The sequence below is a fragment of the Lampris incognitus genome, chromosome 14, assembly GCF_029633865.1.
Source record: "Lampris incognitus isolate fLamInc1 chromosome 14, fLamInc1.hap2, whole genome shotgun sequence".
NCBI classification, from domain to species: domain Eukaryota; kingdom Metazoa; phylum Chordata; class Actinopteri; order Lampriformes; family Lampridae; genus Lampris; species Lampris incognitus.
The window spans coordinates 6,003,094-6,019,299 of record NC_079224.1 but is presented as its reverse complement, the minus strand read 5'-3'; the positions used below and the strand labels follow the sequence as shown (position 1 = coordinate 6,019,299).

Sequence of the window (16,206 nt, the reverse complement as noted above, 5' to 3'; positions counted from 1 at the left end):
GAGGAAACGTTACAGCAGGAGGTGTGTACCACCTGCTAAGTGTACAGTAACACGAGTGGATAACATGGTGGTTGACTGACAGCTGCAATAACTAACAGGAAACTGATTAACGTAAGTGAAATATAGAATGAGGAAAGTTGGCCTTTTTTTTTTTTTAACAGTGGGATAACTCAAGGGCTTGGTAAGCAGGCTCACCACTGTTAACCCAGCACTCTCAGCATTTCTTTACATTATTCACAAATCAGTGTTGTGCGATAAACTGTTTGGGGAAATGAAAGAGGCGATGGATACTGTGATACACTGCTACTACTTTCGGCTGCTCCCGTTAGGGGGCGCCACAGCAGATCATCAGTTTCCATCTCTTCCTGTCCTCTGCATCTTCCTCTGTCATACCAGCCACCTGCATGTCCTCCTTCACCACACCCATAAACCTCCTCTTTGGTCTTCCTCTTTTCCTCTTCCCTCACAGCTCCATATTCAGCATCCTTCTCCCAATATACCCAGCATCTCTCCTCCATAACCTCTCTTGATGGATACAGTGATGGGATCGGTAAATTTTGTTCGCGAGACTTCTAGTCTGCAACATCGCCTTTTCAGAGCATTGTTGGAGGAAATGTCTGAGGAACACAAGGATGTTTTGCTTCATAATGACGTTCGCTGGCTGAGCAAAGGCTGTTGTCGGAGAAGGTGTGCGAACTCTGCCATGAGCTTGTGCCATTTTTATCTAGCCTACGGAGCCAAAAAGCCCAAGAATATCAGTATTTTAAGTGAAAGTAAGGTGATGGCATGTGTTCCTTCTTTTGTGTGACATCATGTCTCATCTAAATCACCTTGATCTGCAATTACAAGGCAAGAACCATACTTGCAGACATGTATGAGGTGGTTGAAGCTTTCCGGTCAAAGCTGAACCTTTTGGAGAGACATTCACAGGAAACAGTTGGGCCTTTGCACATCTGCATGTGCACTGTGGGAACAACGAAATGCAGGAGGATCCAGCAATGAAGAATTTTGTGACGAGCCTGGCAGAAAACTTCAAGGAACGATTTGAAAGCTCCCCTAAACGCTCATGTGACGCCCCCCTCTTCCTAAGACAGCCGTTCTCCGTTTGGCTGATGGCCAGTGGACTGCAGATGCCAAAAGATTGGTACCCTCCATAGATCAGGCAACTCTTCAGATGGAGGTCTTGGAGATGGGAACATCTGATTTGCTCAAAGCAGAACACAAGGCTATTGGGGTGAGTGACTTTTGGATCAACATGGTTCCCCAAGCTTGAGTCAAAAACATTTGAGCTGTTGCAATGCTCCTACTCACAATGTGCCCCTCCTCGTACATATATGTGAGTCCAGGAAAGAAACAGACTCTCCAGTGCACATCTTGGCCAGTGCCTCAGGATTGACACAACAGAATACAGGCCTGACATCAGTGGCTCTCACTTCTCTCACTGACTGGTGAATGAACATCCATTTATTTTCGTCCACAATTAAGTGGTCGGTTTTGGACTTGTTTTGTTTCAAGAGTGCATTTTGTTTTCTTCTTCTTGTGAGACCCACAACACAGGCTTTCAGAATCTCAGGCCTAAATTATTACTATCGCCACCACTACTACAAAAAATGACGACGATGATGATCCATCAAGCCATTATCTGAACCGCCTATCCTGCTCTCAGGGTCATGGGGATGGGGGTGCCTATCCCAGCAGCTACTGGGCAACAGGCGGGGAGACACCTCAGGCAGGCCGCCAGGCCATCACAGGGCCCGCCCACACACACACACACACACACACACACACATACCTAGGGACAATTTAGTATGGCCAATTCACCTGACTTACATGTCTTTGGACTGTGGGAGGATCATAATCATCATTATGGCAGCAGCAGCAACAACAATAACAACAACAACATCTGCACATAAAACAACTTCTACTGGCACAATGGAAAAACAAAACCCAAACGTTTTGGCCCTTGGCTTGGCACGCACGACATAATTTGGCCTTTGGGGGAAACTAATTGGGGAACCCTGTGCCCTAGGGGATGAGGGGTGCCTAAAGGTCCCATGTTTAAGCACTAGGGTTTCAGAGCGCTTAAATATGGCTACTAGGCCTATTAGTCTTGATTACAGACAACTTCTCAACACTAGTTTGTCCAAGCAAACACACATCTTGACTGGCAGCTGTTGGGTCTGCTAATGTCAGTTGTTTTAGAAAAAAATAAGAATGAGTAAAAACCAAATATCTTCTCAATCTTTTTTTTTTTAAATCACCCCGCTACTGAGAGAATACGAACAAGCTTGGATCTATACCACCTGTTGAGATTCCCACAATATGCCTCATCCCTTCTCAGTTTTCATTTCCCTATTCAGAGTCATTTCAAAGGCCATCTGGAACATTTTTACCTCGCTCTCTCTGCATTTCTTTGAAAATAGCATCTAAAACTGGTAATTCAGCAAAAAAGAGAAAGACAATCATGAATGTCATGCAACCCTTCTCAAATTCCACTGACTGCCCTGTTAGCAGATGAAATAAGCGTATCTACATATACATCCATATGACCATGGAACATGCACACATATAAGTCCATACATGTACAAGTCCTCCTCCACGCGTGGTGAGAGCTGTCAGTGTCAGCCCCCTCCAACGGGGGGCTCTGTTCACCCGGTCTTAGAAGAGCCATGTGGCGGGGATAATTGTCATGGATACAAATTAAACAGTAACATCTACTGTGAGCATTCTAAGTGGGTAGAGCAAATATGGCCAAATGAGAGCAGCATGTCTCAAGGGGTACTAGAGAGGATGGTGGGGGTGGGAAGTGAGGGAGGGGTTGAGGCAGGGGGGATGGGAGGGATAATTTTCGGTGCCACTGGAGAGAGAAATCACAGTCGGCTGGATGCCAAATCAACCCCTCCCTCCAAATGACTTCCACTTCTAGATAAGGAACGAGCCTAGAAACCTAAACTGACAATGAAGACCCTCGTCAAAAGAGACAACTGACTGCAAGGCTAAACTAAACAACAACACGCTATGCAGGAAAAAAAACAAACAAACAACAACACGCTATGCAGGGAAAAAAACAAACAAACAACAACACGCTATGCAGAAAAAACAATTTCTGAAATCCATGCAGATAGAGAAACCACCTTGACTTCCCACACAGTCCTTTTTTATTCCATTATAAAAAGTGCTCAGGGTAGCAGCTCTGCAGTGCAGATAGAGGGGTCTGACAGCAGCGTCAGATGACAGACATATTCACTGGGCTTTAAGACACAGCATGATGGCACGAAATTCTGTTACATCCGCTATATTTTCCCCCACAATAATTAACAGTTAGATGGGGGAGATTGCAAAATTAAATCAAGAAAATCTAGGATTATTTGTGCCAAAAGCAACAACTTGATTTAGCTTGTTTGAGTTTCCAACTTATTTCAGTCAATCATAATGGTGTCATCTCTACGATGCACGCAATACTTGCCACTGTAGTCTGCACTACTGTAGCCTGCTATAGTGAACTGGTTTACTGCCGACATCCACTGACATCACTGGTGGTCAGAAGAACTACAAGGCTGATTGGCTGAGATGTTAATTTTCCAATTCTCTAATTCTGTCAAAATGAAACTGCACAAAAGAGGTTACAGTCTGAGAAGACTAGATAAACCACCGGCACTTACTGGACGCACACACATTTCCCTTTAATTCATAACTGATATTTGTGTTGCTCAAGTAGTCTACATTTATGCCGTCATCCCTGTTCAACTGCTGTGCACAGGCCTACATTTTCCAATTCTCTATTAAAACAAGACCTGACTGAAGTCGTCAGAAAGGCCCCCGTCAGTCTACCACTAGACAAGAACCGGTTAGGTGGAGTCATTTATCCTTTCAACATTAGGCAATAGGACATTGTTGATTCATTCAAAACCAGGAAAATCCAATATCCAGGAGCCATCTAGGGATGTGTATACACGTTAGCAGAGACACAAACCATTTCATCCACATAAAAAAGGGATGGACTGTCCAACCAGGCTCCATCTAGCCTGTGGTAAGAAACTAGATAAGACCTCCTCCACTACGACAGAAAGACAGACTATGTGAATATACGTCTTAGTTGTCAGACCTCTCCGTCAGATGGGATGAAAGGGCCATTTTCTAATGTCAGCAAAGCAGACCTATGCAGATGTCAACAGCTGCTGTCTGCCTTCCCAACGTCTCACAGCAGCAATGCGTAGCTTTTGCTATTGCGTATTAAGGATTTTGGGTGGTTTTCTGTTCTTCGAGGCAAACACAAAGGCAGAAATAGGGCCTGCCTGTGAGGCATTTTCACCTATGCACACAATCTTGTGCAAACGGAACAGAACAGTCCATCTGAAATATTCACATAGGTTTCTACACAAAACACAGTGTAATTACGCACAAGGAAAGCTTCAAGTTTCAACACTGAGACGGCCCTTTATTTCAGTGACAAATGCAAGACCAGCGTCCAACCCCCATACCCTGCACAACTTATCCCCACGTACCCACTACAAGGGGAGAGGGAGAGTGTGAGAGAGAAAATAATGCTGTGGTAAGTAGTCCCAGCTCCGAGGGAGCAACCTGGAAAACCTGACGAGGACCATCCTTTCGCAGAAGGGATTGAATGGTAGATGGAGCGTGGGCCAATCTAGTGAATTCCAACGAGGTCTATGGGACCTAATGATTGCAGATATTTTTGCCTTTGTCACGGAGAAATATGCTGACAACACTTTACACTGGCAGTTTTGAAACTGCTCTACTTTCACTGATCATGTCCATTTGTCAAGAAATTCAAGTGATCTTAAAGTTAGGACTAAGTCATTATAGATTTGTTTTAAGACTTGTTGCATGGCAAAGGGCAATAAGATTGCGAGAAACTTCTCATTAAATCTTCCTTTTATTAGTGCCACAGTTGAGTTTCTGAACTGCTGATAGATCCAAGCCTCAAGCTCACCTTTTCCATTTCCTGCCAAGATCAACAGTTAAGTTAGAAATGAGGCGTAATGTTGTAAAACAAGGCACATCGATACACGTAGGTACAGTAGTGTGGATGTATATAGCTGCGATCAGTGTGGTGTTGGCTGTGAATAGATCTGGGACTCTAGAATTTACTGCTGATCCTTCTGGGGATGTTGCAGGCCCAATTTAATAATTTTTTTTTAAAACACCGCCATAGAAGGTGCTGTCTAGATAACCCTATACCTCTGTCTTCTAACATCCAATCCAGTTTTTTTTCCAGGTGCTCACGCTTGTAGGGCAAGGGATGAAATGATTTAAGATTCTGTGTACTGGTAAAAGTTTTGGCAATGTTGAGCTTAAAAATACATTCTCCATCCATCCATTATCCAAATCGCTTATCCTGCTCTCAGGGTCACGGCCACGCTGGAGCCTATCCCAGCAGTCACTGGGCGGCAGGCGGGAGACACCCTGGACAGGCCGCCAGTCCATCACAGGGCAAAAAAACAAAAAACATTCTGTTGCTTTTCAAATCAAATCCATGATTTCTTTTTCTTAATAACTGAATGAAATTTGAATAAACACACATACACACACACACAATCCTTAAATACAGCCAAGAAGTGGCATTCAATATTCTCAGTGTCCATCAGTAACACTTTTATATCTCAGCCAATTTAAAAAGAATGAGGTCTGATTGCCACACAATAGCCTATATTTTTGTTTACATAATGTTTATCTGGGGACGCAATTAATCATCTACTCCCCCAATTAATCCTTTTAACACCGAAAAGCAAATGATGCAAACCCCTTGTAACCCCAAGAGATCATTACTATGGTCATTGTCCCTGAAACCTAATTTGTAAAGCAAGCAACTCTTCTCTTGGTTCACACCACAGCAACACTGAACAGCCACTAAACTGTTCGAGTGCTGATCTTTATGCTTATCTATAAAATACATTACAATTGAAGATTTTATGTGGTCACCCTTAGGTTGAGGAATTAGCACACTGTGTAGGTTGCGAACACACTTCATCAGAGGCAGGGAAGGACAGCGGGGCAGAGTTAAGAACCCTAAAGTCGTTACATTTCATCGCAGCTCTAAGCTGCATTCTACGCTGTAATGAAAGTAACAGAAGAAGGCTGGCAGTTCATGACATCCAAGACTTGGCAGGCTTTGGGTTGCCGTTAACTGAATTTATGTTAATGTGCATCAAAGGTATAACAATTATACTGGGACAACAAAAAAATGGGACCATTGGGAAAATGGAAAATTCCCCAATACCAGCTGCCAGCTAAAAGGTCAACTAAACGACTAAGTCTAAGCAACTCACATTTTTCAAAGTAGAAAAAACAGCAATAACTATCCTCTAAAGTCAGAAAAAAATAACTTGGGTCTCTGCTATATCTTTCTTTATGAAGCGAGAAAGTTTTCGCACAAAGCTGCCACTGGGGACTCGTGGGTGTGATGTCTTCTTGTGCAACCTTTGGGAGAATTTGGACCCCCCCTCATTTTCATTTTGATATAGTTTGGTTTCTGAAACCTTAAAATTGATCAAATGTACTAAAATTCAAGGAAAATTTGTAAAATTACTTTTAGCAAGGTTCAATTTCTATGTACATCTTTCCTCGACTGAGCTGCTTCTTTCCATTTACTGGCACTTTGTCAACACACCTTGCTTTTTGTTTAATCATGGCCAAAGTAGCTAGCCTCTTGGTAAACCTGCAGTATGTCTGAACTACATTTGCTTAAGATCTTCAAAAAGAGATTTGACAGTTACTTTTGCCTTAGTGTGGTTTAAGAGGCTCATACTTTATTTTTTGCCCTCTTTTTCTCCCCAATTGGCCAATTACCCCACTCTTCCGAGCCATCCCGGTCGCTGCTTCACCCCCTCTGCTGATTCGAGGAGGGCTGCAGACTACCACATGCCTCCTCCGATACATGTGGAGTCACCAGCCGCTTCTTTTCACCTGACGAGTTTCACCAGGGGAACGTAGCGCGTGGGAGGATCACGCTATACCCCCCAGTTCCCCCTCCCTCCCTCCCGAACAGGCGCCCCGACCGACCAGAGGAGGCGCTAGTGCATCAACCAGTACGCATACCCACATCCGGCTTCCCAGCCGCAGACACGGCCAATTGTGTCTGTAGGGACGGACGAGCAAGCCGGAGGCAACACGGGTATTTGAATCGGAGAGCCCTATGTTGGTAGGCAACGGAATAGACCGCTACGCCACCCATACACCCACCAAAGAGGCTAATAATTTTTGAAATGCATACCTACTTTTTGTCTTTATTCTGATAAATTTAATGTGGTGCTTTAATACAAAAACAATTCCTTCCAGCGATTAGTAAAGCCATTTCTCTTAATGTGGTGTTTCTCCACAAGCCTGGCAGCTCCATCAGGATATGCATTTTATGTGCATCATAAGCATGGCATTGAGCGCAGGGTGAGACAGAATGTTAAAAAACAAAATGTTTCTCCTTGGCAATCATGCCCAGTCACCGCCCCCCCCCCATTATAAAAAAGTGTCATATCGGCTGGACAGTTGCATACTGTCAAGTGGAGAACCCTAGACTAAAGGAGAGGAGGGATTACAACCAAACTGGCACCTGCGTGGCACATAGGGCAATCATCTTAAATCTTAAACACAAACTTGGCTATATCCAACTTTCTTTAGCAGCACCGTTAGGAAACACCTAATCAAACTGCACTTCGACTATGACGATATAAGCAAGTTCCAGCACAATTATGATGCTTAAATGACAATAATTTTCAATGTATTCCCTGAATGACTAAGGGGCAAACATACTTCTTCCTGGTCTTGGATGTGGATGAGGGTGGTGCCTGCGGTAAGATGGTAGCGGCATCCTTGCGTGGCCTGCCTCGAGGGCGCTTGTCTGCATGGGCAGGGCTTCCTGTGGACGTGGCCCCTGCACTGCTCGATGGCGGCGAGGGTCCCTGGTCAGAGGGTTCCACAGTCTTATCCTCTGATGACATTCTGAACAAGGAGAGAAGGATACAGGAGGATATTTTCAGTTTATTTCGTTAGACTACTCTCCATTTCTGTATAATAGAGAAAAACAAAAATAATGGAAAGAAGGGATGACAACAGGTCGAGCTCAACAACCCCCCCCCCACCTGCCCCCTATCTCCCCCATCACTAGAACATGTCTGCCTGCGCCTACCGAGGCACCATAACATCCCATTGTCTTTCACAGTGTGATTTGGAGACGTGTAGCACAAAGTGCACTTAAAAAAAACAATTTTTTTTCTATAACACATTCATGAGGCTACCACACCTCAAAAAGATGGTTTATTGTTGATGCAGAGGTCTACCTGAATGCCCCTTCATTCTTCCTAATGTTAACAAAATCAGCCCAATCTCAGTTTCTCCTGATCTTCCGAGTCCATTCCATATTCAAGTACCAATAATGTTGGGGACTACATTGTAAAAATAACATGGTTCTTTAGCTGTTGACAAGCTGTAGGTATATAGAACCATAATAACCTGAGGAACCACTCTGATTTGAGGGCTGTTAAAGGCCCTGCACAGCATGAAGTAGGTCTACAGAACTGAATGGTTTCTCTGTAGTTTTGTGGTTGTATATATCTCTACAGTGTAGCTTCGACAAGAGAGAGGGAATGACATACAACTGAAGTCATTAACCATACAAACACATGGCATGGCACCTTTGTTCATTTGGCTACCAGGGTTTGCCCACGGTGCGATAACTTACCCATGCTTAATGACACGCATACTTAAATTGACTCCCATATCTTCTTTATGCTTTTACCTGTGTCTCATTAATGGTTTAACAATGTCCTTTCCTTTTAGTTGGTTTGCAGCTCAATGCAGCTGTAAAAAGTGGACCCAAAGACCCCACTGCAATTTAAACTTAACAAATCGCTGACTCTGAGCATATGGGCATTACGGTACGTTTCCATACTGTACATGACCTAAGGATACATTCTTTGCATATTTTCCATCTATATCTGCACGTGTGGTGTTTACGTTATAAAAAAATGACTGCGGGAAGTTAATGCTAGCAGAAAATAATCTTTAAAGATGCAGGGGCTGTTGCAGCCTTAGAACATCTCGATCCCATCTCAGCTTGCAAAAGTGACATTCTGTGGCAATCCCCTTGACGGTGTCTCAGTCAGTCTTGCCCTCAAATGATGTCGTAAAGAATATTTCTCTACTGTTCAAGCCTCTTGTTATACTTTCCCACAGCCTTTGGGGAGGGCTGCTCTCTCTCCGACTCGCAGACGGACGAGCGTTTCAGAGAAATCATTCACGTCACTAAAGAAAGTGGTGCCACTTCAGAAAAGTGATGCATCCAGTTTTAATTTGGGAAATAGAATTCAATTGCTGTTGACGTCACCAAATTGTGCTTTGGATACCATTCCACCGAGAAAGAGACAATAGCCGACGTCAGACATCAAAACAGTGGCGGCGACGGTTTGAATACCCTACTTCTCGGTGTCTGTCTTGGAAGAAGATAATCCTACCTGCGCATCGTGCGAGGCCATTCGTTTGGGGCGTAAAAGCTCGGGCTACACTTCTGCCATTTGGAAACTCTTAGGAGGGACACACACAACCATGGCTAGCCAGGAGTACAATTGGCCAGATGCTAACGTTAGCTTTTGTTACTTGAGCTTGAGCACAAAGCGACTGACTGCGTGCTCTGAGCCGCTAGCTTCAGCTAGCTTGTTGTTCGGAAGTAAGGTCTTCTCTCCTCTGGCCAGAGTCGAAATTGCCGGCGAGGTCACATGAACGGCGCACATACTGCACAAAAGACTCTCTCTAGCAGGGCATTAAGGCTTCACCCGCATGCCAAAGCGGGCCGAACTGTGTCACAGCCCCACCAGACGGGCAACTTTGGAGACAGCAAACAGGTTAGCTGACGCTGTAGTTAGTTTGCCAACTCAGCTCGCTAGCTGGTGCGCCTACCACAGGCACCCCAAGATACTCCATTGGTCGTTATGCAAGTTTCACTTAACGTTGTACGGCAGGGCTGTGTGGAGTCGGGAGTGTAACGAACTGAACCGAACCCCAGTGGCGACTGCTGCCGAGCGCAGGACGGCCCGCTAGCCCACTTGAAGCAACTGGACGCGGGGCAACGTAAAGACCCGTTTGCCCCCCCCCCCACACACACACACACATATACACACGATAGGCTCCGGCTATTTACTGGAACCGAAACGGTTCCGCCGAGGCTCAACAATACGCGTAAAGTAAACTGACGCCTCCCTACGGAAAGCTCCGAGTGTTCGTCGAGAGCCGTGCCTAGCCGCAAGGGGAGGAGGGGGGGGGGACATGAAAATACGAGGGGCAAGCCAGGAGCCCAACGTCTCCATGTCGTCGGGCCGTAACGCGCACACGGAACCGCAGGAGCCGAGGGCTCCGCTCCGCTAAATAGTCTGACTCACGCAAAACCAAGGCGGCGACCAAAAAAAAAAAACCCCCCCACCACCACCACCGAAAGGCTCGATCGCGTCGGGACAAGCTGCGCTTTATAAAACAAAAAAGCTGCGGAAACGACACAAACGGCTCGCCGTTAAAATAACACCAACTTCCCCCCCCACCCCCCTCCTCCGTCCCTCCTCTCCATCTTACCTTCAATCCCTATGAATAGCGAGTTATTTTCTTCATGTCCAAATGACCGGGAGGATAAACGTCACACTTTTTTCCTTTTTTTCTCTCCCCCCTCTCTCTATCGCTTAGCCAGCGAGCTAGCCCGAGCTAGCTTAGCCTTCTCCGCCAGCGACGGTGTGCGCCGCAGTCGTCAGAGAGGCGTAGAGCGGCGCATTATAATCCAAGGCTGGCGGCGCTGCTCCCAACTTCGCTCGTTCGACGGAGGCGGACGGCGCGGGTCCGACGGCGGCGAGCAGCCCGGTCGGCGCACGCATCTACTTGACGGCTCCGCGCTGCCCCTCTTTCTCCGGGTGACAGCTGGCGTCGCACCAACGCTTTACTCCCCCCCCAACCAGTCCGGGGTCGCCTAAGCTAGTCGGCGTTAGCCGCCCAAGTCGGTGGTCAACAGTGTCGCCGTTCGTGGTATTTCGCTGAAATATCCCATCCGGCGGATGTGTAAAAAGAAAGCAGAAGACAGGAAACGGACCGCCGCCGTGCAAAGGGGGGAAGGCGGTCTGGCTTGAGAGGCCACACGGGCTCGCTGGCTCTCCGTCGTCCCGGCTCCGGTTTCCCTCCGCTTGCGAGCGAGCTGAGGCGGCGACTACTCACAGAGGCTCCCCCGGCCAGCCTGCCACGCAGCCACGACCGCCGCCGACGCTCGGCAATCCACGCGGGGGCATGCCCGGAAAAAAACGGCCCCGTCGTCTACCCGTGAGGCGGAGGGGGGACGAGACGGCGACGGGGGTGGTGGGGGAGAAACGTAGAAGAAGAATTAAATTGAAAATAACGCTCCGGCGTACTCCGTAACGGTGGCCATATCTATCGCTAAGTGGCGCCGCGTCACAACCCGCAAGAGAGGCGCCTCAGAATCTAGATCCGAATCTCTCTCCCCGCAACCAAAGAAGTGCGGCCACGGGGACCCCGGGCGTTGACGCGGCTCGTCGGGGCGCGGGTCTATCGGAGAGGCGAGGGGGATTTTTAACGACGTCGCCGAAGAGAGAGAGAGAACGGCAGAGGAAACACGCGTCACATTCAGCGTTTTCTCCAAAATACTCTCTGACCCGGCGGATGGATACGGGCATTTAGTAAATAAAATAATGGGCCAGGGAGAGCGCTAAACCCCGGCGCACGGAGCCGCGCTGGCGACGCGGAGCGGATTTTCTGCTGGTTGGGATCCAACCAACAACCCCCCCCCCTCCCCATGCATTTCCCCCGCAAGCGGCGGCGGCTCCTCCGGCACCGCCGTCTACATTTAGTCGGTCGTGGTGGTCTCCATGACCGATCTCCCCGTTTAATGTTGTCATTACGTTTGTTTCGTCCAGGCGGACCACTATGGAGCAGAGTCACACCGGCCTCCCCCCCCAAGAAACACAACAGACTCAGAAAGAGGGGGGAGGAGGGGGGGAGGGGGAGGGAGAGGTGCGCTGTGTGCAAGCCATTGCTGTGGTTGGGTGTTACGTAGCTAGCAAAAAAAAAAAAACAGCTGCCGTGTTGTTCACATGTAGTTAAACTTGGAAGAGCCCATGGGGGCGGGGGGGGGGTGGGGGGTGGGGGGGTAGCAGCTTTACACGAGGTCTGTCAGGCAAATGGTGCTAAAAGATACGTGTAACTCTTTTGTAACAGCATTCCCGATTAACTGGTCCCTCGACCGGTGGTTGGTGGCCTGGAAATTCTCGGAAAATGAATGCGTCCTTATTTCAGTAAATGGCCAGCCGGGACGTCTCTGCTAAAGAGATGAGAGCGCCCTCTGCCGGCCGGCTCATGGGCCCTGGAGCGAAACGGCGTGTTGTCGTTTTTAATACAAGTAAAACCTCTTTTTTTTGAACAGAGAGCGTTTCGTCTTGACTATTTTCTATTTTATTATTCATTATAACCACGCTCGTAATGCATTTTAAAGCCCCCGAAGGAGTTTTCTGAACTAAGGTGCGCATTTTTAGAAGGGAAATGACGACTGTAAAAAACACGTCAGAAGACACAACTCATTTGATGAGGCCCCCTGACATGTCAGCCCATGTCCGGGTTCCTTTGCAGCTCTCGCTCCGAAAATTAAAAGAGCAGAACCGGAGTTCACAACCCATTCAACATCCAGTGAGCCCAGACCTGCCAGGCTGCAGGCTGCAGAGCTGCCAGGCTGCAGCCTGCAGATCTGCTCACACAAACGCCACATCCTTACTGAGGCATGTCAGCTGTTCCCTATTGTTTTCCAACTGGCTTTGGTGATTCTCTCTTACATATGAAGAGCATACCAAATTCAAATTTCTACTATATCATCTGTTCAAATATAATGCAATAAGTAATCACCCACTGGTCCGAAACGTCTATTCAATTTCATACTGTGTGCGTTTATGTGGTCAGTTACAGAACACATTTCCATCTCTACTTTATTACTCCTCAACCCTTGACAACTTGTTGGTTAAAGTAAAATGAAAATAAACGCCATATTTTCCATTTAATGCATGTGCTGAGATGCTACAAGATAAAAAGTTACCCATCTGTTACACTGAATGGTTACGCCTGCTTTTGCACCTGAGAGTTTCCTGTGACCGGTTATTTTTGTCCTTTCTGGAAATCTTGTTGGTGTACAAGTAACAACCACTGATAACCGCTTCCGGTGGGCGAATTCACGTTCGCAGCGGCCTCATCCAGCACCGTCCATGCAGGGTCTTTGTCCACGTCTGCGTCTAAATTTTGTCTTCGTTTGTTGGCTGGGAGAGCTGGCGCTGGACCGGCTGGGAGAGCTTGGTCTGCTGCGTCCTGTGGGCCCAGGGACCACGGCCTTGCCCGGACCTGGACATGAGGAGGAAACACCGAGGGCGGTCTAACAGGACGCAGAAGCGGGGCAGGCTAAGCTAACCGCTAGTCCATGCAGACCGGCGGTTCCATCAGTCATCCTGGCTGGCGTTTGTTTCCTTGGACAGTGATTTTTCTTTGGCTTGGATATATGTGTTACTCTTGCAAACTACTAATAAGACACGTTAGTCCCTAGCTAACGGGTCTGACCCTTTAGCCGAGCGGTTAGTGAGTGATGTCGCCTTGTGGTGCAGTACACCCCGTATCGAATCCCGCACCGGGCAACAAAATAACCGGTCACATTGTTGGCAGCGGTGGGATCCGGAAGTGTGCAGATCCTCAGAAGTCTCTTCGGAGCGCGGGAATAACAAAGCGCGAGGGCGCGCTTCCGGGGAGGGTGACGACTGTAAACTAGTAATAACACACGTTAGCCCCTAGCTAACGAGTCTGACCCTTTAGCCGAGCGGTTAGTGACGTCGCCTTGTGGTGCAGTACACCCCGTATCGAATCCCGCACCGGGCAAGAAAATAATCGGTTACAGTCTGAATATGTGTGTTCTAGAATGTGTTGTTGTCTTTGTGTTGCACTGCTGGGGGGGGGGGGGCAGCATTTCCTTTCACTTCACGTGAGCAAGTACATGAGGTGAAATGACAAAGTGTTCCTGATTCCTGATTCGTGAACTAGACTCGCTAGGCTTTGGCTAACGGGTTGGACCCTTTAGTCGACTGGTGGACGTAGTCGCCCGTGGTGCGGGGAAACCCAGGTTCGCGTCCCGGTTGCCACCCAGATTCGCTACACGCACAAAGTGATGCATTTTACGTATCTGTAAAGCTAGTGAAAGAAGCTGTTAGCAAAACAGTAGACACAGAGCTGCACAACCTCACCCCAGCCGTTAGAAGAAGCAGAAGGGATGAGATCGGAGGAAGGACAGCAGGTGATAAAAGTGATAAGTGAAGGAATGCTGCCTTCACGTGATGGAGGCACATGAAGGAGCAGCAAGACATCAGACACGATGTGGAGATAGCTCCTTTATTTTACTGGACAGGTGCAGTAATAACTACATCAGCCAGTTAGCAGCTGGTTTTTCTGATTGATGAATATTTAGTTGCAGTAACACCTGCAGTTTTGCAAACGACACAATCATCCCCGAAAAGCTGAATGATTAGCGCATTGGCTTTCAGATTTTTGTCCCTTCCTCTTCAGAAATTTATTCGAGGCGTCCGGGTAGCGTAGCGGTCTATTCCGTTGCCTACCAACAAAAGGAGCGACGGTTCGAATCCCCGTGTCCTCCGGATTGGTTGGGCGTCACTAAAGACAAATTTGTCGTGTCTGCGGGTGGGAAGCCAGATGTGGGTATGTGTCCTGGTCGCTGCAGGGGCCTCCTCTGGACGATTGGGGCGCCTGTTTGGGTGGGAGGGGGAACTGGGGGGAATAGCATGATCCTCCCACGCGCTACGTCCCCTTGGCGAAACTCCTCACTGTCAGGCGAAAAGAAGCGGCTGGCGACTCCACATGTATCGGGGGAGCCATGTGGTAGTCTGCGCCCCCCACCCCACCCCCGGATCGGCAGAGGGGGTGGAGCAGTGACCGGGACGGCTCGGAAGAGTGGGGTTATCGAATCTGTGCATAACTATAGTCCACTGACATCCGGTTTCTACTGCAGCGGTCATACCAGTTTCCTGTTTGTTTCGGCGCGCTATCGACGATGGCATATTTTTCGACAAACTTTCACCTGCACCTACCAGCAAGTGGGTGAAAAGTTTCAAGTTGTACATATCAAGTTACGTCCACAGCTATGAGTATGAGTATCCTCGTCCTCATAATTGTGGACATAACTTGATACGTACGACGTAACTTGTCGACAGTTGTGTGCATGTCGCTGACATTTATCCATGGTAAATCTTGCAGACATCGCGAAAAATACGCCATTGTCGATAGCACGCGCCAACAAACAGGAAACTTGTATGACCATTGCAGTAGAAACCGGAAGTCAGTGGACTGCAGTTACACACAGAGCCGGGAGAAAAATGGGGGAAAATTTTACAAAAATTATTCTACTTGCAGAGGAGAACATTCCTATTGCCATCCACGATGACGGTTCTCAACACTGATCTGATCTTGCACCTTCCTTGCGCCTTCCTCTAAAGGGAACAGCAAAGGGTTTATGGGTAATGTGGCCAAACCATAGTGCAGTTGATGGCACTACACAGACCCTGTAAGAGAACTGAACACATGCATACTGATGTAAAATGCCAACATGTACAACTTATAACATGTACAACATATAACATCTACAACGCATAACAGGTACAACATATAACATCTACAACACATAACACGTACAACATATAACATGTACTACATATAACATCTACAACATGTAACACGTACAAAATATAACGTACTGTGGCGGACACTAGGGGCTATGCCTCTCACCCAGCAGGGCTGTGAGCTGGGGGCGTGGTTTACGTCCCCGGGCTCTTGGGTGCAGTGTTGTTCCTGTTTCTGTTTGGTTTTTGGAGCTGAGGAATAAAGTTCAAACTCGCCTGTGTTTTTCCTCATCCTGCCACATTGGTGACCCCGAATTGAACATTTTTGGAGCAGAAGAAGAGTGTGAATCCACTTCGGCCACGCCGCCCCAACTCTCACAGCCGGCCGTTCTCGCCGCGGCTGTGAAGCTCCCAGAGTTCTGGCAGAGCGACCCGGCCTCGTGGTTCCAGCATGTCGAGGCGCTGTTCCACCTGCGTGGAATCTCCGCGGACGACTCCAGATACTATTTGGTCGTCGCTGCGCTGGACCAGCAGTCCACACGCCGGGCCATGC

At 47.8% G+C, this 16,206-nt stretch overlaps 1 protein-coding gene across 1 annotated transcript in view; it reads right to left on the bottom strand.

Moving 5' to 3' along the window:
- kmt2cb (lysine (K)-specific methyltransferase 2Cb) overlaps positions 1–11,668 on the bottom strand; it is a 128,510-nt gene extending 116,842 nt beyond the window's left edge. Inside the window, exons 1-2 of the mRNA XM_056292717.1 lie at positions 10,576–11,668; positions 7,768–7,956 (exon numbers count right to left, since the gene is read on the bottom strand). Coding sequence (XP_056148692.1) covers positions 7,768–7,955 — 188 coding nt within the window. The 5' untranslated portion in view covers position 7,956; positions 10,576–11,668. The remainder of the gene's footprint in view (positions 1–7,767; positions 7,957–10,575) is intronic.
- Between the last annotated feature and the right edge of the window lie 4,538 nt (positions 11,669–16,206).